Source organism: Antedon bifida, chromosome 4, assembly GCF_963402885.1.
Source record: "Antedon bifida chromosome 4, ecAntBifi1.1, whole genome shotgun sequence".
In the NCBI taxonomy this organism is placed as follows: Eukaryota; Metazoa; Echinodermata; class Crinoidea; order Comatulida; family Antedonidae; genus Antedon; species Antedon bifida.
The window spans coordinates 28,347,763-28,373,544 of NC_136229.1; the positions used below are offsets into that span (position 1 = coordinate 28,347,763).

A 25,782-nucleotide genomic window follows, 5' to 3' on the forward strand; every position below is an offset into this window, starting at 1 on the left:
AAGATTAACAAAATAAAAATTGAACAGTGTTGTGTGTTGATCGCCGTCTTTCCTACAGCACATGTGCACACTCATTTGCATAACAAACGCACGGCATACCAAACACGTAACGAAGAGAATTAATTCCCTTTTTTTTACATTAAAATAAATTGAGGGCGCTAAACATAAAATTTAAACCATCAAATCAGTTTGCAAGAGCCAAAAAAAAAAAATGGTAAATGTGCTCTCCCTGCCTCAGCACTAAGGCCCTGCCACAGCCTTTTGGGGTCGTTTCCACCACATCACCAGATGCATTGATGTTGTCGCCTCATGATGTGTGGTGGAAAGGGGGACGTATGATCTGTGAACCCCAAACACAGTGGCCGCATGCCTTTAACTCTATTCCACCGACCAGCGTGGGAATCGAACCCACGACATACGTGTTGTTAACACGACGCTCAGGCGACTGAGCTAACTGATCATTTTGGTTTTAGCAAGATTAATAGGATATTTATGACGTAATGATCAATTACGTAATACACGTATAAATAGACTATTATCAGCTTTTCAGTCATGTGCTTGGTGGCGTAACGGGTAATGCTCAGTTTTGAGTGCTATCGGCTGGGGTTCAAACCTCGACGAATATTTTTTTTTTTAATATTGTTTTTTTTTTAAATAGAGATATGTGATACTGTATTGCCGAACATGTATGGTACCATACCGGTAGGTATTCAAATATGCTTAATACGAAAATTCTAATGTAAAAGATTAACAAAATAAAAATTGAACAGTGTTGTGTGTTGATCATCGCGAATAACTAACAATACCGTCTTTCCCAGAGCACATGTGCACACTCATTTGCATAACAAACGCACGGCATACCAAACTACGATGAGATAAAATTAATTCTCTTAAACACGTAACGAAGAGAATTAATTCTAATTTATATCACTGTGCTCCACTGGCTCCAAGTTGGGTCCACTTGAGCACAGTGTATTAACATACGAAAAGATATTAAAATTCCGTGACTTATTTCTATTTTATAATGTGCTTCCCTGGTACCAAATTGGGTCCACTTGAGCACAGTGTATTAAAATACAAAAAGATATTAAAATTCCGTGACTTATTTCTATTTTATATCACTGTGCTTCTTTGGCTCCAAATAGGGTTCAATTGAGCAAAGTGTATTAAAATACGGAAAGATATTAAAATTCAGTGACTTATTTCTATTTTATATCACTGGCTCTAAATTGTGTCCACTTGAGCACAGTGTTTTAGCATACGAAAAGATATTAAAATTAGTGACTTATTTCTATTTTATATCATCACTGTATGTGCTCCACTGGTGCTAAATTTGGTCCACTGCTGCTGAACCAGAGTTACCGTAGTACTATTTCTATTTCGGAAGTAAATAAAGGCATATATGGCGCTCCGTAGAAGTATAGAATGCTCGATCGCCGAAATGACGCTCTGAATATACCTCATTATCGAGAGAGACATCGGCGGCGGGGAATTTGTGAATTTATAATAAATTTGAATTTATAAATAGAAATCCATGATGACTGCATTACCAGTAGCTAGAATAAGAATGATAATGAAAAGTTCCCCTGAAATCACTTCAGTCAGTGGAGAATCCCTTTTCCTTATAACCAAGGCAACAGTAAGTGATGAAGATAGTTAGGCCCTCTAGCTAGGCTAACCTTCGTTCGTTCGAGCATGCTATTGCTACTGTTTTGTAGAATCCGGGACGATTCGGCCCCATCTAGGTCTAGCCTAGAGAGCACACATACATACTCTTCATTTATTTATTTATTTATTCATTCATTTTGCTTTGTTTTAAAAAAAAATTGAATTATTATAATAAGTGTCAAATATTGATATAGGCCTAGCTAGGGCTTAGACCTTATTTAAACATATATTTAATTAATTATAATAATTGTTTTTAGGAACTCTTTGTTGAAAACATTGCAAAAGAGTCCTATATCAGGAGAAAGGCAGAGGAGGTTGTGAACTACAATGACCTTGCTGAAGCGGTGGCAGAGGAAGAGAGCTACCAATTTCTAGAAGGTATGCATCCATGCTGTGGTGGTCACTGCACTCACTGTTAATAATAGTTTAGCATTAGATAAAAACCAGTACTGTACAATACAAATTACAAGATTTTTTATTTTAATATACAGGTACAGTATATGCTGTTTATACATCAATTAAAGAGATTAATATATGTTCTTATAAGGCAATCAATGTGAATACCTCACTAGAAAAAAAGGTCAATGTAATAACAATTATGTCATTTCTTTTTCCAGATGTTTTACCAAAGAAAGTCCTCGTCCGTGATTTCTTAAAGGAATACAACAAAGAGAAGAAAGATGAAGACAGCAGTTAGCAGGAAATCTGGATGAAGAAGTAAAGAGCGTTTCTGTGATGAAATACAAAATAATATTTTCTAAAATTCATTGCAGACTACTGACTAACAAGTTAGTAGGAATGTTTAACTAGCAACAACAACTGATGATAAACATCTTTTGACAATTATTTATTGTTATATTATATTAACACACACCATTGAAAAACAGTTAACATAACTATGAGTTGAACAGAATATTTCATCAGCTGTTCCATTCAATGAGAACAGAACCGAGTTGAAATTGACTAATCAAATGACAGATACAAACTTTAAAGTTATACATTTCATACCATACTATAGCTATATATTGTATTATATTATGACGAAGACCGCTATATACCTAAATATAAACTGGTCACTTCTAATCTTAAAAGACAATATTATTGTGCCCCTGAAAAAAACCAAAAAAAAAAACAATTTTGTTATTAAAAAACAAATGTTTTATGCTCTCAATATGTTTGAAATGTTAAAAGCCAACAGGGCTTCCCTGAAGCCAAGAAATATTGGTTGGAACATGCTATTTTCAAATTCACCTTCAGAAAACAATCTTGATAGAAAGATTGGCTTTTTACATCATATTGCAATTACAAAAACACAGTGGAATACAGTATACACTACAGGATCTATATGAGTAAACAACTTATTTTCTTTTTGTCTAAAGAAGTAGGCTACTACTACACTTTTAGCACACTGATATCTACACTGATTTCCCTAAGCCATGACTCCGTAAATATCGGCACTTTTGGAGTTCCTCATAACTATCGTCCAGGGAGATTGTTCTCTTTATCTGACTTTTGGAAAGACTGGAGCTATCAATTCTTTCAACTCTTAAGAATTCGTAGACTACATGCGCAACTTCTTTCTTTGGCTGAGCTCCGAACACATTTTTTAAGCCACTTGAAAGAATTTGAGCATCGTAACTGTGCTTTCCTGCTGGACTTCCAAGAACACTTCTAGGCCTACCAGTCATTGATCCACTATATTCCTCTTGACGGTTGGAATGTTTCTGCTTGTTAATAAATTGAGAGCTTTTTCTCGGCTTTAATATTGACTTAGGTGTCATTGGAATCCCAGGTGTGAAAGAGTGTGTGTCTTCTTTCGAATGTACGGAAACATGTTTGGGTGCAATGTTACCTTCAACTTGAGCATAAAATTCAAAATCAAAATATGTTTCAGAAGAGTTTTTATTTTCCACAGTCGGTCGAAGTAAATCGTTTGACGTTACTTCTTCTGTTTGATTCATCTCAGTAGTTACCTTTTCTACGGTATAATCTCTTGTTTGTAATGCAATTGGCGTCGTAGGGGTGTGACGTGGCATTAGGCCTACTTTTCTCTTTGAACGTCCTTTGGCGACTGTATGTTTCCTTAAAAAGTTAAATGAACGTTTCTCATCGGCTGGTTTAAAATTTACAACTCTATCAACAGAAGATTCTTTCAGTACGGGTTCTTTCAATTTATTGTCACCTACCTCAGCATTTGTTTCTAGATTAGATTGTTTAATAATATCTTGCTTCTTTTTATTTAATTTGTTTGAATACAATCCTTCTTTAAGTCTATTCTTTGCAAACTTTCTAGAGATTTGATTTCCTGAATTCGTAGCAGGTGGCTGGTCATGAGACAGTGAATTGTCTGCGAGCAGAGTCTTTCCAGACGGTCTTTCGTGTGATGCAATGTGTTCAAATGGTGCTTCAGCTCGGTGCTCAGTTGAAGAAAATCTTGATAACGTAGCTGCTGCAATTCGTCTACTACGTCTATTCGTATCATGATATTGTGGGTAACTACTTAGGCGCCCAATCCTTGGCTTAAAGATTCTCTGGATGTGGTTTGTAAATGTTTTACTATTAATGTTCAGTTGATGAATACTCTCTCGCATTTCTCCGGAGATGTCGTTGATCCTTTTCTCTAGCTTACGTTCTTCTAAGCGTTCAGCCTGTCTAACACGAGTGATGTTTATCAAACCTTTTACTTTGGGGATACGGAAAGGCTGTTTGTCCACCATAATTCAGCTTATTTAAACACACATACCTTCAATTATTCTGCTTTACTTCGTAATTCCATCAATTACTGATTCATAAATCTGATCAAAACTGAGATATTATATAGTGCGTATTATCTTGTCAGTCCTATACGACTACTGTAGATACAAAGGCTACAGAACACGTAATGTTGTTATCTCAGTACAACGATATTTTTCTCAATTGCTTTTTGACGCAAAGAATATATTAATATTAATCAGGCCAATTATTTAGAAGTAAAAGTCATTCTGTACCATTACAAGAATAATGAGTAGACACTGTATAGTACAAAAAACATGCTTTGTGCTAATTATTATAAATAGAGGCGAATTAAATGAAAAATGAGATTTAATCAGTCGGCGGTATGAGCACGCGCATCAAAATCAATTTTCCACTTTTCACACGAACCTCTGTTACGAGCTTTGAAAGGAGTTTTATCTTGATTAAAACAAAATATGCTATGCCTTTATATCTTATATATTACTCTTCGTAATTTTTAATGTTCGCATTATCTCCTCTACTGATCAAGACATTCACATAGTTATCACGTTTATAATAAACACGTTTTCTCAAATGTATCTGAAAGAAGTCTGATTTTCTTCTCTTTGTATACTCCTGTAATGTGCTCTATTTAAACAAATATGTTATATCTTTAAACAGTTGTTCTGTATTCATTCTAATTTCCAATGGTCGTCACATTACCTCTGCTGATCTCTATCTTTATAATGTAATCACACGACTGGTTAGCAACTTTAAGAACACGTTTTCTTGAAAGTAGGCTATCTGAAACAATCCTATTCTCTTGTTTGTATCCTCTATAATGCTACTTTGGTATTAGAAGTATCCGAAGACGTCAGCGCACAACTCGAATTAACGAAAATGTACCGTTATTCAATGAAAATACCGTCTGACTCAATTCTTCTAGTTTGGTTCTTTATAAACATTTCAATTCACTACAGTTCAGTTGTCATAACGTAGACCAAATAGACTGGAAACTGGTTTTTCAATATTTTCATCAACCAAATCTCCAAGAAAAAACTCACCTCCTTTAATGATTTGATTGCAGTTAAAGAAACCTTAAATAATACCCTTTCATTCCCGTGTTGCAAACACAAATGTTATGTTTAATAATAATATGGTACGTTTCTAGACATTCAGATTTCAAGATAGGCCTACACTGCAGTATTGATCTTGTAATTTCCTGTGTTTCATCTTGTACACCTGCAACTATATTCACAATACGTATACAAATCCGACTGTTTTGTTATGCATTTATTATACAATTATGAGTCGTAAATTCATAGTGGGTTGTTACGTAGGTATTAATTCGACTGTAAAACGGGTTTTATACTCGGAAACGAGGCAGGTGGAACTCAAATTAATGTAGCCATTTATTATACAATTAATATTTTTAAAAGATTTCAATATTTCTTCTTCTCATCCCCAACGGCAAAATGTTAAAAATAACACTTGTTAAACCCACACGCAATGTTTTCATTCGTTAGATTGTCTCTTTTTTCCTTATTTTCTTTCTTTCACAAATCATAACCACAAAGAAAATGTTAATTGAATACGTTTGCGTAGGCCTATAGTCAGAACTATAATGTTCTGTCTTACTAATTTCAAGGGTGAGAGTGAAAAAGAATTCATAATGGGTACGGTCGGTTTTACGAGTGTGTATATCAAGCAGAAGTCCGTGTTGGAGATCAAATCATTTTATCTCATAGGTTGTAGTTGTAAGCCTCTTTGTTTACCACTACGCATCGCGTATTTATTTATTACATAATTCTGTAGATAATGTGTCGTTATGAAATGTACAAGTTTGTTAAAAGTATCGTAGACTTCATGCCCAAAGTCTGTAGTTAGGCCTATTGTCTTTTTTATATTAGTCATCATTTACAAGGTAATCCATTGGAGATCTCACACAGGTTATACGTTCTAATAATAGGCCAGTATATGTCCGTCCCAAATCACAAGACAACACTTCATTCGAGTAGCAGCAACGCTTCCTCAAGGGTCAGTCTAATTACCGAAAACAACCGGAAACAACCGTAAACAACCGAAAACAAAATAAACAAGAAATATTTCTTACAAAAAACGCCGCTCGACATTTTAAAATTAATCATTGTTCTTTCTTCAGATAATTATATTAAATGATTCATTATTAAAAAGATGTCCTTTAATCGCAAAAATACATACAAATCAAAGATAGTTCTTTAATTATGAATCACATTATGCCCATTTTTTCACTAGTTAATTGTATACTATAAATACACAATTTTTAATAATTTATGGAAAATATGCTTTTGTTACCATGGGAACGAGTAACAAAATAAAAATAGGTTGGTTAATCGCAAAAATACACAAAATTTATTTTTTTATTTTATTTTTCAAACTGTCGAAATTACATCATGTGTTCATTGAAGAATTTGATTCTGATAAATTTCTTTCATATTTTCTTTCATGACTGTAGAGATTAAATACCTGTTGATAAATAATAATTTAATCAATTAAAATTTGTGTCTTTGATTTAAAATATTGCATCAACCTACCGAAAAGGGATCTTCTCTCTGTCACGTCATGGTCTTAGCTCTAGAAACACCCATCAGTAGAGGGCGACATTAAAAAAAATTATACAAATTTGTTTTCGGTATTTGGAATATTTTATTTTGTTTTCGTGCGTGTGTGTATTCGTCGTACGTATTGTGACTAAAATATAGAGATTATTCCAAGAGACATTCAGATCTTCCGTACGTTTTATTTTGTAATGAGGAAATCAAATTGGCAAGATAATCTATCTGGTCATGTCGACTGCAATTTTGGTGAAGTCAACTTGGCAAGATAATGTATCTCGCCATGACGACATATAATGGTTATTATGTCGACATAATAACTATACTTATGTCGACTTGACAAGATAAATTATCTCGACAAGTCGCCAAGTGGATGGCACTTGGACGCTTCAAGCGTCGAAGTAAAGTCAACTTGGCAAGTATTCTATCTCGTCTAGTCGACATGTATTTATTAAGAAGTCAACTTGGCAAGATAAACTATCTCGCCATGTAGACATATAATGGTTACTATATCGACATAATAGTCATATTTATGTCGACATGACAAGATAAATTATCTCGACAAGTCACCAAGTGGATGGCACTTTAACGCTTCCGTACGTTGCGTCAACAACAATTACTAAACTCTTACAAAATCCCCTATTATGGACAACACAATGGATGACGCACTACTCCAATAAAAGCCCATATTGTGGACAACAAATCCCCTATGTTGGACAGTTAATTATAAAAAGCCCGAGGCCAAACAACAACGTCCTCATCCCCTATTATGGACAGAAAATATTGAAAATATTGTGGACACATAACGCCCCTATTGTGGATAGATTTCACCAACCCTATTGACTTGACTGGATCCCATTAAGGAAGTGGTCTTATGTTAAAAGAAGTGTCGTTTTCAAGCCCAGAGTGTCCATCTCTGAATGAACTGAAAGCGCGAGCAGCCAGCACCAGCAGGATGTCCAGTAGCAACGGAAGCACTGGAATGTCTCTTAAGCCCACAGCAGAAGAAGGGGATGCAGGAGGAGGAGGTGGAGCCAGTAGTAAAGAGGAAGTAAGTAACAAAAGTGAGTGGAGTCATACAGATAACTCTGCCTCATACCACCCATATCTTCACACCAACTGGATTTCAAAACTTTTCTTTTGGTAAGTGTTTTTACTTGTTTATTAGCGGTATTAAACCGTTACATAACATTCAATAAATAACCTAGGTCTGTCATAAAAATATATTTATCTTTTTCTAGTTGGTTGGCTCCATTGTTCAGGACGGGCTATAAAAGACCATTACAGATAGATGATATGTATCCACTGCTTGACAATGATAAAACCCAACATCTAGTGGATACCCTGGAAAGGTAGGATGCCTATGTACAGATTTAAATTTAAGTTTTTTAATTCGGACCTTGCAAATTGTTTGGTTCGAATCACCCAACCTATTGAGTAAATTTGTGGATATTTTTTCTTCACCACTGTTGCAATATTACATATATATATATTACAATATTAGAAGTGAAAACTTGTGATTTATTAAAAGGAAACCCAAACTGGCAGGAAAATAAGTTTTATTTTTGGAATACTTCATTTAAGGAAAGTTACCATTTTATGTCTAGACATACCAACTGTATTCTAATGATAGATAGTTTGCACTGAAGCTTGTAAGACTGACTTACTTACCCGTGGAATCTGACTATTTGGTTATCGTTAATCCAAGTACGTGGACAGTATCACCTACGTTGACATCATCCAGTAAAGAAAATATAACCAAATAGAACCAATACATCTTTATTTTTTATTACACTAAAACATGATTACCATATTTATTCGAATAATTAAATGCCACGGACGAGGGGGGCATTTATTTGTTGGGGTAAAGTAAATAATAAATTTCAAAAAATGATAAAATACAGTAAAAATTGTATCAAAATGCTTCGTAAATTGTTGACAGTCAATGAATTCTACTAAAATAAAAATGTGTTGTAATACAAAATTGTGTATAAGATGCATGTGGCGGGGAGTTTATTCGAGGAAATAAATAAACGCACGCCCAGAGCGTTTATTGGAGCCGGGGAGGGTGGAGCCGTTTGTTCAAAGCAGGGTGTTTATTCAAATAAATACGGTAAATGGCATTTAGATATAAACAACATTTATACTATAGTATTGTTGTATATATTTGTGTTACTTTTTCTGTATTTAGGCCTAAGTTTATTTCATTTGTACACTTTAGGGGGTCGGAGAGTCACTCGATAGTGTTTTGTTTCACTTTTTGACAATCCCGTCTACCCCCTAAAGTTCTCTGTACCTTGCGACCTGTTGGTTTTCTATTATTTATAAAAAGATGAAATAAATGAAATGAAATAGTGGAGTAGTTGCTTTACTGAAGCTTAAACATACAATGTAATGCTTGAAACTGTGTCAATATTTTAATAAATAAGATTAGGCCTGTTACTTTGTATAAACAATCTTTCTCAGAGAGTGGGAAAAAGAGATCAGAAAGAGTAAAGATAGCAGTGCTGATCCCAGCCTTGGAAAAGCAATAGGTAGATGTATCTGGAAGCCTGCCAGCATTACTATGTTGTTTGTTGTTCTTGAGGTAAACTTCTTCAAATTTAATGTATCAGTGTAAATAATCTCTGTGTTGTAGCTTGACTGCTTTGTGCACTATTGCACTATACAAAATTTAGAATACAGTATAAAATATGGTATATTGATTAATTGCTTCTTTATTATTTTAATATTCATGCCTAATAAAACTCAAACAAAACGCCGCTGAACATTTTATTGAATTAAACTATATCATTGAACTGCAATGTAAAGGCCATGTTAAAAAAATACAGTACACGAGATATAACAATTAATTTAACAAAATTAAAATTAAACACGATTTTAACTTACCGAAAAGAGCTCTTTCAATTAACGTAATCCGCAGAGGTGAGACTACCAAAATACTACGTATAAACTTACTGATGTAGTGACTCCCCATCTTTTGGAAATTTTGATTTGAAGCTCATGTACGTGAGGTTTCCATGATAGATAGTTATCGATGTTAATACCGAGACATTTGGTGGAATTAACAGAGGGTATTTCATGGTTATCAATCAGGATCTTTTAGGGAGAGGAGTCAATATTTTTTAGCTTTTGTGGGGTCCCAAACAGGATGAAGTTGCATTTTTTATGGTTAAGGGAAAGTTTATTTGCAGCAAAGTACTATGAAATTGGAATGAGATTGGAATTTACGGTATCGTATAAAACTTTTATGTCTTGGTGGGAGAAAAGTATGGTTGTGTCGTCGGCATTATTGGATTGAGATTTGATATAGAATTCGAATATTTTGTAAAAATAAAAAAAACACAAAGTGAGTGAGCGGGTCCTTGGATTCAATAATGGGATAGTTTATATAAAGGTATTTCATGGTCGATGGTGTCAAAAGCATTGGAAAGATCAACAAAGAAACCAATTCATATGCATTTACAATTTTATTAGTGAGGTCAATTTGAGCCATTGAGGTGTTGATCCTTTACGGAAACCAAATTGCTTGTTGTAGAGTATGTTGTATTTGGTGATGAATGTATATGTTCGGTCATGTATGACTCTTTCCAAGGCTTTTGAAAAGATGTAGAGGACTGAGATAGGGCGATAGTTAAGGGGTCCAGATTTGAAAATAGGAGTAACACGAGTTAATTTCATCCTGTCTGGGACTACTCCACTAGATAGTACAAGATTAAGATAGGAAATGAGATGGGAAACAAATTTGATTGGTCTGGTGTGGAAATCGTCAATACCAGGAGATTTATTTGTTTTAAAGGCGGTGAGTATGGTATTTACTTCAGATTCATTTACTGGGTTGAGAATGAAGAATTAGGAGTTGGGTTAGATAGGAGAAAGTCCTTAAAAGATTTATGTGTATTGGGGATTTTTTTGGCAAGGGAGGGACCAATTTCAACAAACACTTTGTTGAGAGCGTTAGCAATTTTGCATGGGTCGTTCGTGATATCTCCATCACAGTTCAAGGTAGAGATAGAGTGCTTTATTGGATTTGTTTAGAATAGAATTGATGGATTTCCAGGTTGCCTTGACATCATTTTTTTGTTCCATGAAGGTGTTGTGATAATGTCTGCGTTTGGATGCTTTGATTATTGAATTTAATTTATTTCGGTATTTTTTGTAGGCATTTTCATTTTGTTTGTGGGGTAGTGGAGGAATTTAGAATACAGTTTTTGTCTGTGTCTTATTGACTTGAGAATACCATTTGATATCCATGGTTTTATTTTCCTATTTTTATTAGTGGTATGATTTTGGAGAGGAAAATTGTTATCGTAAATAGACTTCAATGTATTTTCAAAATCATTATAAGCGTGATTAGCATCATCAGAGCTAATAACATTGTGCCATTGTTGGTGCGTTACATCAATGCGATAGTGTCGTTGGGTTGATTTTTCTGAACACTGATTTATCTTCCCTACTTGAGTCATTTGTACCATTGGTAAAATATGTAATGTTAAAATCTGGGAGATGATCGGATATATCACTATAAAGTAATCCACTAATATTAGGGTATTCGTGTTGATTTGTAATTATGTTGTCTAAAAGGGTAGCAGATGTCTTAGTAATACGAGATGGTCTTTGTATACGAGGCATAAAGTGATTACTAAAAATTGAATTTAAGAAGTTTTGTACATTATTATCGGATTCATGTTTCAGAATATCTAAATTAAAGTCACCTAGAATATATACAATTTTGTTTCTTTTTCTAATCTGGATAACAAAAACTCAAATTCATCATTACATTGAAGTGGATTAAGAAAGGGTGCACGATAGTGTATGTTGACTGTTGATAACAGCTGTTTAATCTGATCAATAGTCAGTGTTATTTTTCAAGTCACTACTCTATATTTATTATATTAATTTTTTCTTTATACTGGGTAGGCCTATATAACCTCTTCATTAAAAAAAACTGTCTATTTTATAATTAATAATTTTTATGTAAAAATCACTAGACTATTATACACGTTATTATGGTTATCATAATTATGATTGTGATTGAATAAAGTTCATAAGAAACAAAACAAAAACAACATACAGATGTTTTAGAGCCCTATAGTTACTGTACCCCTGTGATTGATTGTTTATTACCTGTGAAAGGTCACATGACCTAGATTTGGCCTCTAGAATCTGACTGTTGGTCATTAAAGAGTCAGATCTTGAATACAATACATGTTTCCACATAAGTAAGTTAAATATATATTATTTATATTAATATGTCTATGATTACTAGAGGTATATATATAATAATTAAATGGACTGTGTGCTTACCACACTATAGTTAGCATACCTTTTGACCAACCTTGAACATTTGGTAATGTAGACATCTGTACTTTTGTTGCATAAGTTTAATATATATATTAATTTAAACACTTTTTTTTCTAAATATAGGAAGCATGTCGGACAACTCAGCCTCTGTTTGTAAGTCTACTAGTCATGTACTTTACGGTAGATTCTGATATCACAACACAAGATGCGTATATCTATGCTGCAATGGTTGTCTTATTATCTGCTATAGCCATTACCGCACATCATCCTTATTTTTTCTATAACTCACTGCTTGGCATGAGGATACGAGTAGCGTGTAGTGGCCTTATTTATCGAAAGGTGAGAGGTCGTCTTTTAGTTATTTAAATTCTCATTTTCATTAATTATATCACATCCTTGTACTGTACTAACATTACTAAGTGATCCTGCAAATATGTTTTTTTTTATCTACTTTTTTTATTTTACTTTGTGTATATTTATGTCTTTTTATACAAAGGAAAATTTGTTTTTAACTTTTCTGTATATCTTTCAAATTATTTGTTTTATTTTTCTTTATATATTTTCTTTGCTTTTAAATCTAATTGTAACTGGACCATTTTGAAAAGCAGTACTACGTTACTACGTTACTGAAAATGCAATCCAGTCAAAAGAAAGAATAAATAGTAATAAATAATACAAATGTTGACTTTGAAATGTGTTTTGAGCGGTTCTGATATACTGTATCATATATCTAGGGTTCATTCAGATTTTGTTTAATTAACTAAACCAAAACGTGGCAATAATACCATATCCAGCGTTATTATTGTACTTATTGTGATACATGAATTGTCACTAATGATACGAATATTTCTAGATTTGAACTCGTCACCGTGATGAGTTCGGTCATCCGCATCATAATAAAATAAAATGAATGAATGCATAAATACCTGTATTGTTTGGTTTCAGTCTCTTAGATTGAGCAGTATAGCTTTAGGACAGACGACAGTGGGACAAGTTGTAAATATTCTATCTAACGATGTCAATAGATTTGATCAGGTCAGTTTCTCTCTTTTGTTACTATTGAAAATATCGCTTTGATCATACACATTAAACTCTGTCTACACTATCAAACTTTATGAGACAAAAAAGGTGTTGTGGCCATATATGGACATGATGATGTCATGTCACCGTCTACCATATTTAAGCATATCACTACCATATTTGAATTGGGCACATTACACTTTTTTGTCAAACTAGTTTGATAGTGTAAACAGAGCTTTAGAAAGTAATACAGTAACACAAGTGGTAATAGGTTTATTAAGATTACTGGTAGAGGTTGGATGGGAGTTAAGCTCTGTCTACACTATCAAAGTTTATGTGTGAAAAAAATGTGGTATGACATCATGTCCATATATGGGCACATAACATTTTTTCTCACATAAAGTTTGATAGTGTAACTCACTGAAGATTTAAATTGGTTTTTGTTTAATATGAAATAAAAATTGATGTTAACTTAAGAAAATACAGGGCAAAATTTGCACAAAATGTTTGTTGTTTTTCATGCAGGCATTGTTGTTTATTCCATACCTGTGGATTGGACCATTACAAGTGATAATTGTTACTGTGTTGCTATGGTATGAATTAGGACCATCATGCTTTGCAGGCATGTCCATTATATTACTGATGGCACCGTTGCAGGCTTGGTTTGGAAGTCTTTGTTCAAAGTTCAGAGCAAAGACTGCCATCCTGACCGACGAAAGAGTTCAATTTATGAATGAAATTATCTCTGGTATGCGCGTCATCAAGATGTATGCATGGGAGAAACCTTTTGGACATCTTGTGTCCGAGAGTAGAAGGTAATAAGAATTACAATTATGATTATGCTAACTCTACCATTTATTTTCAAGATGCCAATAAGTGAGAAAGCCCCATTTACAACAAAGTATTAGGATTTGTAAGATAAAGTAAATGCTTGATATCTTCTCGGATTTATAGGCCTAAATCTACAATATCGCAAAGAAGATATTTTTGTTTTAAGTTATGTTCTATTTTTGCTATAGCTAAGTAAAGGTCAAAGCTAGACCCTTGATGTCTAAAAGTCTTTTATAGATCCTAATAATTCTTGTATGTAATTGTTTTATATTATTTGATAAAACCAATATTTTGATTTGTTAAATGTAGACGTGAAATTTGGAAAATTCGTAAGAGCTCTCTTCTACGAGGTACAAATCTGGCGTTCCTTTTCACGACAACCAGCCTTGTTAGTTTTGCTACATTTGTTGTATATTCTTTGACTGGAAACACTTTGACGTCTAGGAAAGTGTACCTTGCCATACCGCTGTTTAACGTCTTACGACTCTTAATATCCTTGTTTCTCCCTTATGGAATCATAACGACAACAGAAGCAGTGGTTTCAATACGTAGGATCAAGGTGAGAATTGTTATTAGGCACTGATTCCAATTTGTGATGACCAATGACCTAGGAACAAGCTAGGTCAATCGTTGTTGCACCTGCGGATCCAGGATTTTGAAATAGAGGGGTCCCAGGCCTGCTGAGCCCCCTTTGAATCCGCCCTTGTGATAGACGCTCTGGGCCTACAAACAACTAAAACAAGAGCACGAGCGAGAGGAAGCATGTCCGAACTTTCCTACATATGCGCAGTGAATTGACCTAGTTTAGTTGCGGCAAATCATTAGCTCCCTATTGTCTGGATGGATGATATGGGACAGATGGATATATTGATATTTATAGAAGATATCTCAAATATTTCTTGCCATGTTCAACCCTGGGCCTTCATTGTCTTAATGCTTTGCCTTTCTTTAGGAGTTTTTAATGTTGGAAGAACTTGATCAAGCTGCCATTGAAAAACAACATTGTAACCTTCAACCTAAGTCAGAAGATATACAGGTGAAAGTTGAAAATCTCTCGGCTTCTTGGGACCAAGTAGGTTATAATTTGGCATATTTATAAAAATATTTTAACATAAAATATACCTACACTCATTATTTAATACATGCTGTATATTTCATTTTTCATAACCTATTTGACATCTATGCTTACATAGCAGTATATTGTTATATAGAATTAAAGTGAGTAAATACCAATAAACATTTGACAAATTGAGGAAATTATTATGTTTTTGTTTTTATTCAACAGGTTAATGGTGAAACCTCTATGACAATGGTCCTAAAGAATATCAGTCTATCAGTAAAACCTGGAGAGCTATTGGCAATAGTAGGGCCTGTTGGCTGTGGCAAGGTATGGCTGACTTAAATCTGACAGACCTAAAATTTGAATGACTTAATTTTGACTAACTTAATTTTAACTGACTTAATTTTGGCTGACTTAATATTGGTTGAATTAATATTGGCTGACTTAATTTTGACTGACTTTATTATTATTTACTTATATTCTAGTCTTCCTTGTTGATGGGGATTATGAAAGAGCTTCCTCATATGACTGGCACCGTAGAGGTTACTGGCAGGCTAGCTTATGCATCACAACTACTGTGGGTCTTCTCAGGCACTGTAAAAGAGAACATTCTATTTGGAAAGCCATACGATAAAGAGCAGTTTAACCATGTGATTGAAATATGTGCCTTAAAAAAAGTAAGTATGTTTGTTTGTGTACTGATCCAGTCTTATCAACTAATAGACAAATGGTTTACATCAAATAAGTACAGTGTGCAAACGTATATTTGCAATATTAACTTTTCGGTCTTTTTAATAACAGGACATTAAAGTTTTACCAAAGAAGGAGGAGACAATAGTTGGTGAACGTGGAGTAAACCTTAGCGGAGGTCAAAGGGCAAGGATTGGTCTAGCAAGAGCGATTTACAATGATATGGATGTATATCTTCTGGATGACCCCCTAAGTGCAGTGGACACTGAAGTTGGAAAACACCTGTTTGACATGTGAGTTATTTATTATGTCATTGATTCATTGTATTATACAAGATTGTGTTTGATTCTTTGACACAGTTTTTTTTTTGGACAGGTGATGACCTAGGTCATCGGTCATCACAAATAAAATACTCCGTCTTATTTCCTAGGGGTCATTTTGAGTGGGTGAACTATTCTACCCAGCCAAGCGATCACTTCTTGTAAATTTAAACAACTTCCAACTTGATTGGTTGTATTTATTAATATTTATATTAATCTTTCAGATGCATCAGAGATGGTTTAAAAGACAAACCATGTATCTTGGTTACACACCAACTTCAATATTTGAAAAGTGTTGATAAGATTCTTGTTATGACTGACGTAAGTTCAACCTTATACTAATACATTTGTCCACTTAATAATATTTGTATGTTTTTGTACTGTTCTGTTATATACATAGGTAGATAGGCAGTTTTTGAACAATTATAATGCAAAAGATAGGATATTAGAGTTCAGCACTTAATTTTACACTTTTTTGATAATTTTAGGGTGAGATTGCAGGATATGGAACATATAAGGAACTTCAATCTTCTGGAATTGATTTTGCTTCGTTACTTAAGGAGCGTAAAGACGAGAACGAGGATTCAGTTAGCCATCAGGGGTCAACATGTGGGTCAGAAAAGCCGCAGTACACTTCACAGACATCTATAACTGAATCTGTAGATTCAACAGTAAGCATCATTTGCAGTTCCATTAAAATATCCATTTCAGTGTCAAGCCGGTAGCCAGTGGGATTTGATGGTTCGAATGACCTTTTCAACTAGAGACCAGGAGCATAAAATAAAGCCTCGCTAGCTTAGCTTGTGACGGTTTTTGCCCATTATTTTAAACAAACCCTCCTACTGCAAAAGTCCTGGCTACAGTATGGTACTTGCTACTTACTAGTAGAAAAAAGTTGCTTAAACATTAAATTTCTGTTTTAACATAGTTTAAAGAGAGAAAATAAACCGAATTCCATTGTTTGGTGGTGTGGTAATTAACAATTACTCGAAAACATTAGGCTATAGCCTTGTCTATACTGTCAAACTTTATGCGACAAAAAATGTGATGTGCCCATATATGGACATGATGATGTCATATCATCACCATATTTGGGCACATCAAACTTTGTTTGTCGAACTAGTTTGATAGTGTAGACAGAGCTTTAGACTAAGTGCAGAAAATAAAGCCTATTTTTTGTGTTCAGTTTGCAGAGGAGGGTGAAGAGGAGGAGACTAAGGCTGTTGGTACCGTGTCCAGCATGGTTTACAGACGCTACTTTGCTGCTGGTGGCAGTATTTGCTTCTTAATATTCTTTACACTTGCAAATATTACAGTTCAGGTACTTGGCTCTTTTTTTTGCTCATGAAATCCTATGTACTTGGCTCTAGTTTTTGCTCATGAAATCCTATGTACTTGGCTTTAGTTTTTGCTCATGAAATCCTATGTACTTGGCTCTAGTTTTTGCTCATGAAATCCTATGTACTTGGCTCTGTTTTTTGCTCATGAAATCCTATGTACTTGGCTCTGTTTTTTGCTCATGAAATCCTATGTACTTGGCTCTGTTTTTTGCTCATGAAATCCTATGTACTTGGCTCTGTTTTTTGCTCATGAAATCCTATGTACTTGGCTCTGTTTTTTGCTCATGAAATCCTATGTACTTGGCTCTAGTTTTTGCTCAAAAGCTTTGAATTGAATTTTATGAGTTATAAATTTCACAAACAATACAACAATTTATAAAATAAAAGTAGACAAATATTTTAGACAAAAGTACAAGTAAGTACTTATTAAATTAATTGTCTTTTTTAATGTTAAAAAGACAACAACCTGTGACGGCGGAGAAAATTTATACAGCAATTCAGTTTGCTTCTGTTTAATCCCGTCACCGTCACAGGTTTTTGTTATGTTTTGTTATGTTTCTGTCCTGACAAGATAAATAAAATGAAAAAAAAAATGAAAAAACTATATTAACATTTTCTTTTGGTTTTAGTCGTTTTTCAATGCTTCAGATTGGTGGCTTTCTTACTGGGTGTACCAAGAAGAACTGGCCTTTTCTGAATATGAATCAATGAATTTAACAAATGCTGTAAGTGTAGTAATTAGCTAACCATTAATTTGTAGACTATTATTAACCATTTAATAATGACCATGGGTCCGTAAGCTCTGTTTACACTATCAAACTTTATGTAACAAAAAAATGTGATGTTCTCATATATGGACATAATGATGTCATATCACTACCATGTTTAAGCATTAACTACCATATTTGGGCACATCATACTTTTTTTGCCAAACTAGTTTGATAGTGTAGACAGACCTTAAGAGGGCCTAATCCGAAAATCCTCAGTTTTCAGTTAAGCTACTAAGTACCTTTACCTTTTTAAATGGTTGTATCTATTGCTTCTCCTAAGGAAATTATGTACTGTATATGAAATAAACAAAGTTTACCTTTAATTTATAAACATTTTTGTTGTTAATTTTAGACTGCAGAGCCGTTTGTTGAGGAGTTTGATTCAAAATGGTATATTTATATATTTTGCGGATTAACCGCCGGTTTGTTTGTTATGAGCTTTGTCAGATCATTTATGACCTTTAACCTGGCGGTAAATGCTTCCGAGAATTTGCATAACGAAATGTTCCAAGCCATAGTCAGAGCACCAATGAGATTCTTCGACACAAACCCTATTGGTAAGATTTGAATATATGTTTAATTTTGGAGATATTCCGTTTTTTAGAGTGAAAGGATTTTGGAAAGTCGACTATATATTATATAAATAATCATTTGTTAAATGTGTGTTTTTAGGTCGAATTCTCAATAGATTTGCTAAAGATATTGGATTCATGGACGATCTTCTTCCATTAACATTAGCACATGTTTTCCAGGTATTATTTGTGAATTCAGTATACATTAGAAGAACTTCTATTAAGGGGACACATTCAGGACCAAAGTGGATCCCCTTAAAGGTCTCCTCTGAACAGACAAGTGTCTACTGTATTATTATTCAACTGTATAACAGACATCTTTGAGCTGCCTAAAGGTTTTCCATTTGTCAAAACTTAACATTATTGATAACATCATCAAAAAATATATGTTAACATTTATGTTTACATTTGTCATCAGATTTCATTGATGGTTTTTGGGGCCATAGTTACTGTAGCTATCTTCAATCCAATTGTTCTCATCTTTGTTGTACCACTTGGTGTTGTGTTCATTTTTGTGAGGTTGTATTATTTGCATACATCTCGTGATGTCAAGCGAATAGAGGGATTAAGTAAGTTTATTTTTAAAGCTCTGTCTACACTATAAAAAAAAAGTGATGTGCCCATATATGGACACGATGACGTCATATCACTATCACAACACACAGTTTGATAGACAGAGCTTTAGATATTTTATTCAGAACTATCTTCTCATCAGTATCAACATACTGTGCATATTGATGTTTGAGTATAGTCACCAACCCATTGGCTGGTCACATTTATGTAAAAACAGAGTTTACCAAATTCTTACATTTTTATGTTTTAAACATTTTAGATTTTGTTTATGTGTTTGTTTTCTGTTTTAGTTAATATTAACTGGTATTAAAGTTGATCATTTTGTCGCACAATTACTATTGAAAGATCCAATTTATTTATAGCACGTAGTCCAGTTTTCTCACACTTATCAGCAACGCTACAAGGCTTAAGTACAGTGAGAGCATTCCAGGTACAGCAATCTTTCACGGATCAGTTTGAGTTTTACCAGAACCGTCACTCGCAGGCATGGTACTTGTTTTTAACCACGTCAAGGTATTTTGGTGTCTGGTTGGATTGGTTGGCTGTCATGTTTGTTGCAGTAGTTACTTTTGGATCTGTGATTGTATCGAGTGGTAATTAGATTTTGCTATATTAAATTACTTTCGGCTTTACCACGTTGGAACACCGGTTCTCGTCAGATCACCGAAGTTAAGTAACGTTGGGCCTTGTTAGAGCTTGGATGGGAGACCATCTGGGAGTATCGGGTGCTGTATATGGAGCTGGGGTCCCATTTGCATTTGAAATCAGCACTGCTGACTCTTATGGCAGCCCCTGCATCTAGTATCTGCCTCAGACGTATTGGCCCATGTCTTTCCTCTGGTTAAGGTGTGCACTGGACGAGAGAAGCTCTTGATCAATAATAGGACCAACCAAACAGTCCTGGCTTAGTTTCATCCATCATTCAGATGAATGTAGAAACTAATTGAAATTGTGGTTCACGACATCGGCCTAAACAAAAAAAAAACAAATTGCTTTCATAGTACAGTATAATCATGGTCTTTAAAGGTAACTCTAGGTAAAACATTTCTATCTATAAACCCTTGCAAAAATATCGAACACAATATAAACAAGCTCACTGCATACATTTTGCTCTGAGCTGGTCTTGCTAAAACCATAATTGTATTTGTTTTAAGTTTCTGAGAATCTCAATTCCGGCGCTGTCGGTTTATCATTGAGTTATGCGTTGAGCTTGATGGGAGCTTTCCAATGGGGTGTCCGACAATCAGCTAAGTTGGAAAACTTTGTAAGTAACTCTAAATAGATTATGGTAGACAACTTAATACACATTTGACTCTCAGACTGGATTACTTACTCGATTGAGGCGCTCATTTGAAACTTAATTTGTGACTTACTTATTTGTTTTATGTGTGCTGACATAACATTAATTGACTTATATTTTAATCTTTATAAGAATTGCCTTCATTCACCAGAGTGAGCATATTGTAATGTGAAAAAAATCCATACTGTATTGCAAATATCTTTAGATGACTTCAACTGAGCGTGTCATTGAATACACCGACATTGAGCCTGAAGCGCCGTTTGAGACAGACTTGAAACCGTCGCCAGACTGGCCTAAGTATGGTATCATAAAGTTTGAAAGAGCTTCATTGTCATACTATGAAGGTGGACCACCAGTATTAAAAAGACTTTATTGTTGCATACGAGCTAAAGAGAAGGTAACCTCATTCATTATTTAAAAACTATATTTTCACACCTACTTATTTGGTGTTAAGCTCTGTCTACACTATCAAATTGTATGTGAAAAAAAATGTGATGTGCCCATATATGGACATGATGATGTCATATCACCACTATATTTGTGCATATCACTACCATTATTTGGGCACATCACTTTTTTTTGTCAAACAAGTTTGAAAGTGTAGACAGAGCTTTAGGTTCAGGTTTCAACCACTGATTAGCGTTGCCGTGAATTTAACCTAACGCTAGAAAATATTAGTAGGTGCAAAAGTTTCGTAGCGACTAAGTCCTTAGCTGCGAATGTAAAAAATGTTAAATTGAAGTACTTTTAAAGGCTAATTTACACAGATGAGTGGTAACGGTAATAAAAATATAGAATCTATGTTACACACAACGCGGAGCGGACGGGCAGTTTCTGCTCAGATAGATACATACAAGCTACGCGTGGGACAAGCTATGCAGTTTTCCACTTACCATTATCCCTCGTCTGTGTAAATTGGCATTAAGTGTGGATTGGCATTTTCTCTCCATTAATAGCCACTTTGAATTCAATAATTGTTCTTCAGGTGGGTGTTGCAGGGCGAACTGGTGCTGGTAAAAGCTCTTTAATGACTGCTTTGTTACGCTTGGCTGAACCCACTGGAAATATTATGATAGACGGTGTTCTAACCAGTGACCTTGGTTTGCATGACCTACGAAAAAACATTTCAATTATCCCTCAAGTAGGTGAAATATGATTTATATGAACTGTATATATTGATAATGCAACCTTTCATTCATTCATTAAATCTTTTATTTCGGAATCTCTGGTCCATTGAGTACAGTACAACTCTTCATAACAAAATTGTTTCAATCTTCTATCAACTAAAAGTTGTGGTAAGTCATGTCTCGGTCACATTCTATAGTCGCCGCACAGATAGGCTGCTACATCAGTACTCCTATGAATGGATGGCTAGTTGGTGACAAGAACACTAGTTGATCATACCCAGTACCGTTTTGATTTTATGTTCATTCGCGAAACCACCTCACGCCAATATACATTATGTTTATCGACACAAATTATCTTCATACGGCATTGGATATGGCATACTTACTTCTTGCATCATTAAATTTGTAGGATCCAGTATTGTTCAGCGGATCGCTTCGCAGGAACCTCGATCCCTTTGGAGAGCACACGGAAAGTGATTTATGGAAAGCTTTGGAAGAGGTTTGATGTTTTAATTTTAGTTTAATTTGGAAGAGGTTTTTTTAACAGTGGTTTCAAGAAAATTGGCTGCTGGACAATTTTGGGACCCACCAAAGTGTCCACCTAATAGGGTTGACTGTATGCAATATTATTATATTTGTTATTATTTTTATTATTATTATTATTCTCAAGACAGTTTCGTCTGTCAGCTAGACTTCGTCAGTTGTTGTGTGTTACCATGCTGATTACTGGTTTACAATACATGAACTCTATCTCATTACTAAATCGAAACCAGATGAAAATGTTTTCATGTTTTTATTTTCTGTGTATAATTTACAGTAGATCATTTGAATATGATATTTGCTTTTGCAATCATCTTTCTCTTTAAGCTCTATCTACACTATCAAACTAGTTTGAAAAAAAAAGTGTTATATGCCCAAATATGGTATTAATATTTCCAAATATGGTAGTGATATGACATCATCATGTCCATATATGTGCACATCACATTTTTTTGTCACATACGTCATAAAGTTTGATAGTGTAGACAGTATAGTAATTCTTTACTCAGGTTCAACTTAAGGTAACAGTGTCGGAATTTCCCGAGAAACTAGAATCACAAGTAACAGAAGGTGGCACTAATTTCAGCGTAGGTCAACGGCAACTATTGTGTCTTGCTCGTGCGGTGCTCAGACACACTCGTATTCTGGTTGTTGATGAAGCCACTGCCAATGTGGATATCAAGTAATTAAAAAAAATATTTAGTAGTTTATATCGCATAAATTTAAGCTCATTTATTTTGATTTGAGTTTAGAGCCAATGATTTTCGTATATATTTCCAACTATTTTAAGTTAAAAAAGCATAGTAACCAGGAGTGAAAGCATTGAGGTGGAGCGAAAGTGCAGAGATAAAATGTTATACAGTCGCCATCGCTAAAACAAAAAAGCTATTGTGCATGTGTAAGCAAAGATTTTTTTGTCTTAAAACACAATTTTGCTGCCCTCTAATGTTAGTGTTTTGCACATGCGCCAAGTAAAATTTACATTTTAAATTTTAAGACAATTTTTCTGCTAAGACGGTTTGATAAATAAGCTTATAAGCTTAAGTTATATGCTTAAACATTTCAGCTTAAGAAAAAACATAAGCAAATATTGATAAATGCCAACCCAGGAGAGTCAATGAAGCTCTCTGGCTCACAAGCCAGAAGATCCAGTTAATGAAGTGAAATAATAATTAAAACATGTTTTAAGTAAATCTATTATTGTGACTTATTGTTTTTTTTTATTTCTCAGAACTGACACACTTATTCAAGCTACCATTCGTGAAAAGTTTAAACACTGTACTGTGCTAACAATTGCACACAGACTAAACACAATTATGGATTCAGATCGGATTCTGGTAATTATTATTATTATGTAATTTTCATTTTTTAATAAAAGTATTCCCTGCAATGGCCCATGGCTGATCCAGGATTTCTTAAATGTCGGAGTGCTAACATCATAATATTAATACTACTACTGTAGTACGTCAAAAAGTAGTGCAATAATTTTTAATGATTTTAAAATCAAGTTAAATTTGTATCTCAAAGATAAGCAATAAAATAACCAATATTTGGTACCAATGTCATTTTATATGAACTTTAAAATTTAATTTTTTAATGAAATTTAATGAATTTTAACATCCTCTTGTATCTTTATGTTTCAATGTCGTCTATTGTATATTTTGTATTGTTTTTAAGAGCTGTACTGCTGTAGTACAGCTGTTAGAGCAACCCTTGTAAAACAAAGTTGATAAATAATAGTGCTACCACCAGCTAGATCCACTGTTATGGCCATCTTGAAAATGATATTTAATTTTTTTAACTTTGAATTCTATTAGTTTCATAATTAAGCTCTGTCTACACTATCAAACTTTATGTGACAAAAAAATGTGATGTGCCAATATATGGACATGGTGATGTCATTATTACTACCATATTTAAGCATATCACTACCATATTTGGCCACACTTTTTTTGTCAAACTAGCTTTGATAGTATAGACAGAGCTTTAGGCTATCGGAAATAGATGGTATAGTTCTTGTCAGTTGCCAGAATGCAAAATTCAGTTCTGCATCCAAAAAGTTTATTTTGGTTTTTAAAGAAATAATATTGTACCGACTTTTCAGATTCTTGATGAAGGAAAAATCGCTGAATTTGATGAACCGTACGTTCTCCTACAAAAAGAGGACGGGTTTCTGTCGAAGATGGTTTATGAAAGTGGACGAACAGAAGCGGCAAAATTATTAGAAATTGCAAGAGAAAAGTATTATCATAGTAATTCAAGTGATCCATACGGATTTAGTGAGAAAGACATTCCAACATCACCTCTTAGTAAGCTCATTCCGGAAGGAGTTGTGAATCTTACAATAGAAACAAACTTATGATATTACTGTACTGATATCAAATGACCTACCTTCATACATGTACCAAAACTGGGAGACTCCGTATTTAGACTCATCTCCCGGCCTAACATCGTGCTCTCGAATTCCCACCTTTTCTCTCGGATTATAAAGATAACTGAATTGTTATGTACTGTATATGTAGTGTTGTTTTCTGCATTCAATATAAAAAAGCTGACACGCAAGTGTATTTATGATATTTCAGCCATTGTACAACCATTTGCGGTCATAATTTTTTTTCTGATTCGATTCCCCTCACATAGCCACCACGCGATACAGCTTGTCACACACTGCACTCCTTACTTCTCCTGGTTTAAAAAATAAATAGAGGATCTAAAAACACACATCACCACCCGTTTTGTTTTAATTCAGATGTTGGCATGTATGACATATATACGTATTATGTTAACAATATTATTTTGCTTTTATTTGTTAAAACTGGTGCAAAGAAGAGTTACTTGATTTTAGTTTTAATGATTACATGTTTAAAAAAATACCCATTTCTAATGATTAAAAATAAATCACATGAACATTTTAAAAATAGACTACTAAACTATTTAAGCAAGCACTGAAGACAAAACTACTCTATTTGGATAGCCATCGCCAGGGGATAAGTTGCCCCGGGTGGTAGTTGTCCAGTTTTCTGGGTGGTAGTTGTCCAGTTTTCTGGGTGGTAGTTGTCCAGTTTTCTGGGTGGTAGTTGTCCAGGGGGTAATTAGTCTGCACTTTTTAAGTAATTGACCAGGTTGTCAGAATTCCAGAATTATGTAAACAAATATTGTAATAATAATAACTGTTAAAGAAATAACATGGCTGCTATCAGTAATTCTTTCTATGCTTGTTGTATAATTATATTATTGTACAGTAACTTGGTATTTTTTTAAACATCTATTAAAAAATTGGTACAAAATCATGTAGTGTCTCCTGTGTGTATTCTCAAATATTTTTTCAAATACCCACTCTTTTTAAATTTCTTCCCACAAT

General features: G+C 34.1%; 2 protein-coding genes and 1 pseudogene across 3 annotated transcripts; all 3 read left to right on the forward strand.

The window, feature by feature from the left end:
- The first annotated feature begins 1,470 nt into the window (after positions 1-1,470).
- Positions 1,471-3,008, forward strand: LOC144839762 (chromatin accessibility complex protein 1-like). Its single transcript, XM_078695237.1, has 3 exons — positions 1,471-1,639; positions 1,926-2,046; positions 2,286-3,008. Exons 1-3 carry the CDS (start codon positions 1,535-1,537, stop codon positions 2,363-2,365), a joined length of 306 nt encoding a protein of 101 aa, XP_078551363.1. The 5' UTR covers positions 1,471-1,534; the 3' UTR covers positions 2,366-3,008.
- A 4,989-nt stretch (positions 3,009-7,997) lies between these two features.
- Positions 7,998-25,700, forward strand: LOC144841507 (ATP-binding cassette sub-family C member 4-like). Of its 2 annotated transcripts, XR_013612034.1 has the most exons (27): positions 7,998-8,117; positions 8,216-8,326; positions 9,441-9,561; positions 12,402-12,617; positions 13,224-13,313; positions 13,824-14,113; positions 14,439-14,688; positions 15,082-15,201; positions 15,415-15,516; positions 15,675-15,866; positions 15,991-16,172; positions 16,424-16,520; positions 16,688-16,870; positions 17,386-17,520; positions 18,169-18,264; positions 18,662-18,866; positions 18,982-19,061; positions 19,300-19,450; positions 19,817-20,047; positions 20,609-20,718; positions 20,960-21,151; positions 21,740-21,895; positions 22,291-22,380; positions 22,931-23,103; positions 23,653-23,758; positions 24,526-25,428; positions 25,476-25,700. XR_013612034.1 is itself a non-coding variant. In XM_078697860.1 (26 exons), exons 2-26 carry the CDS (start codon positions 8,271-8,273, stop codon positions 24,781-24,783), a joined length of 3,882 nt encoding a protein of 1,293 aa, XP_078553986.1. In that variant the 5' UTR covers positions 7,998-8,117; positions 8,216-8,270; the 3' UTR covers positions 24,784-25,700. The 2 variants fall into 2 exon arrangements, 1 of the variants encoding a protein (XP_078553986.1); XM_078697860.1 differs by having other exon boundaries at positions 24,526-25,700.
- On the forward strand, positions 20,074-20,191 carry LOC144841630 (5S ribosomal RNA; annotated as a pseudogene).
- Positions 25,701-25,782: the final 82 nt, after the last annotated feature.

Coding starts and splice junctions, on each gene's coding strand:
- LOC144839762 (XM_078695237.1), top strand. CDS start 1,535: ATGATGACTGCATTACCAGTAGCTAGAATAAGAATGATAATGAAAAGT. Junction 1,640..1,925: donor TCCTTATAACCAAGGCAACA/GTAAGTGATGAA, acceptor AATTGTTTTTAG/GAACTCTTTGTTGAAAACAT. Junction 2,047..2,285: donor GAGCTACCAATTTCTAGAAG/GTATGCATCCAT, acceptor TTCTTTTTCCAG/ATGTTTTACCAAAGAAAGTC.
- LOC144841507 (XM_078697860.1), top strand. CDS start 8,271: ATGTATCCACTGCTTGACAATGATAAAACCCAACATCTAGTGGATACC. Junction 17,521..18,168: donor TTGCAAATATTACAGTTCAG/GTACTTGGCTCT, acceptor TTTTGGTTTTAG/TCGTTTTTCAATGCTTCAGA. Junction 23,104..23,652: donor ACTGCCAATGTGGATATCAA/GTAATTAAAAAA, acceptor TTTATTTCTCAG/AACTGACACACTTATTCAAG.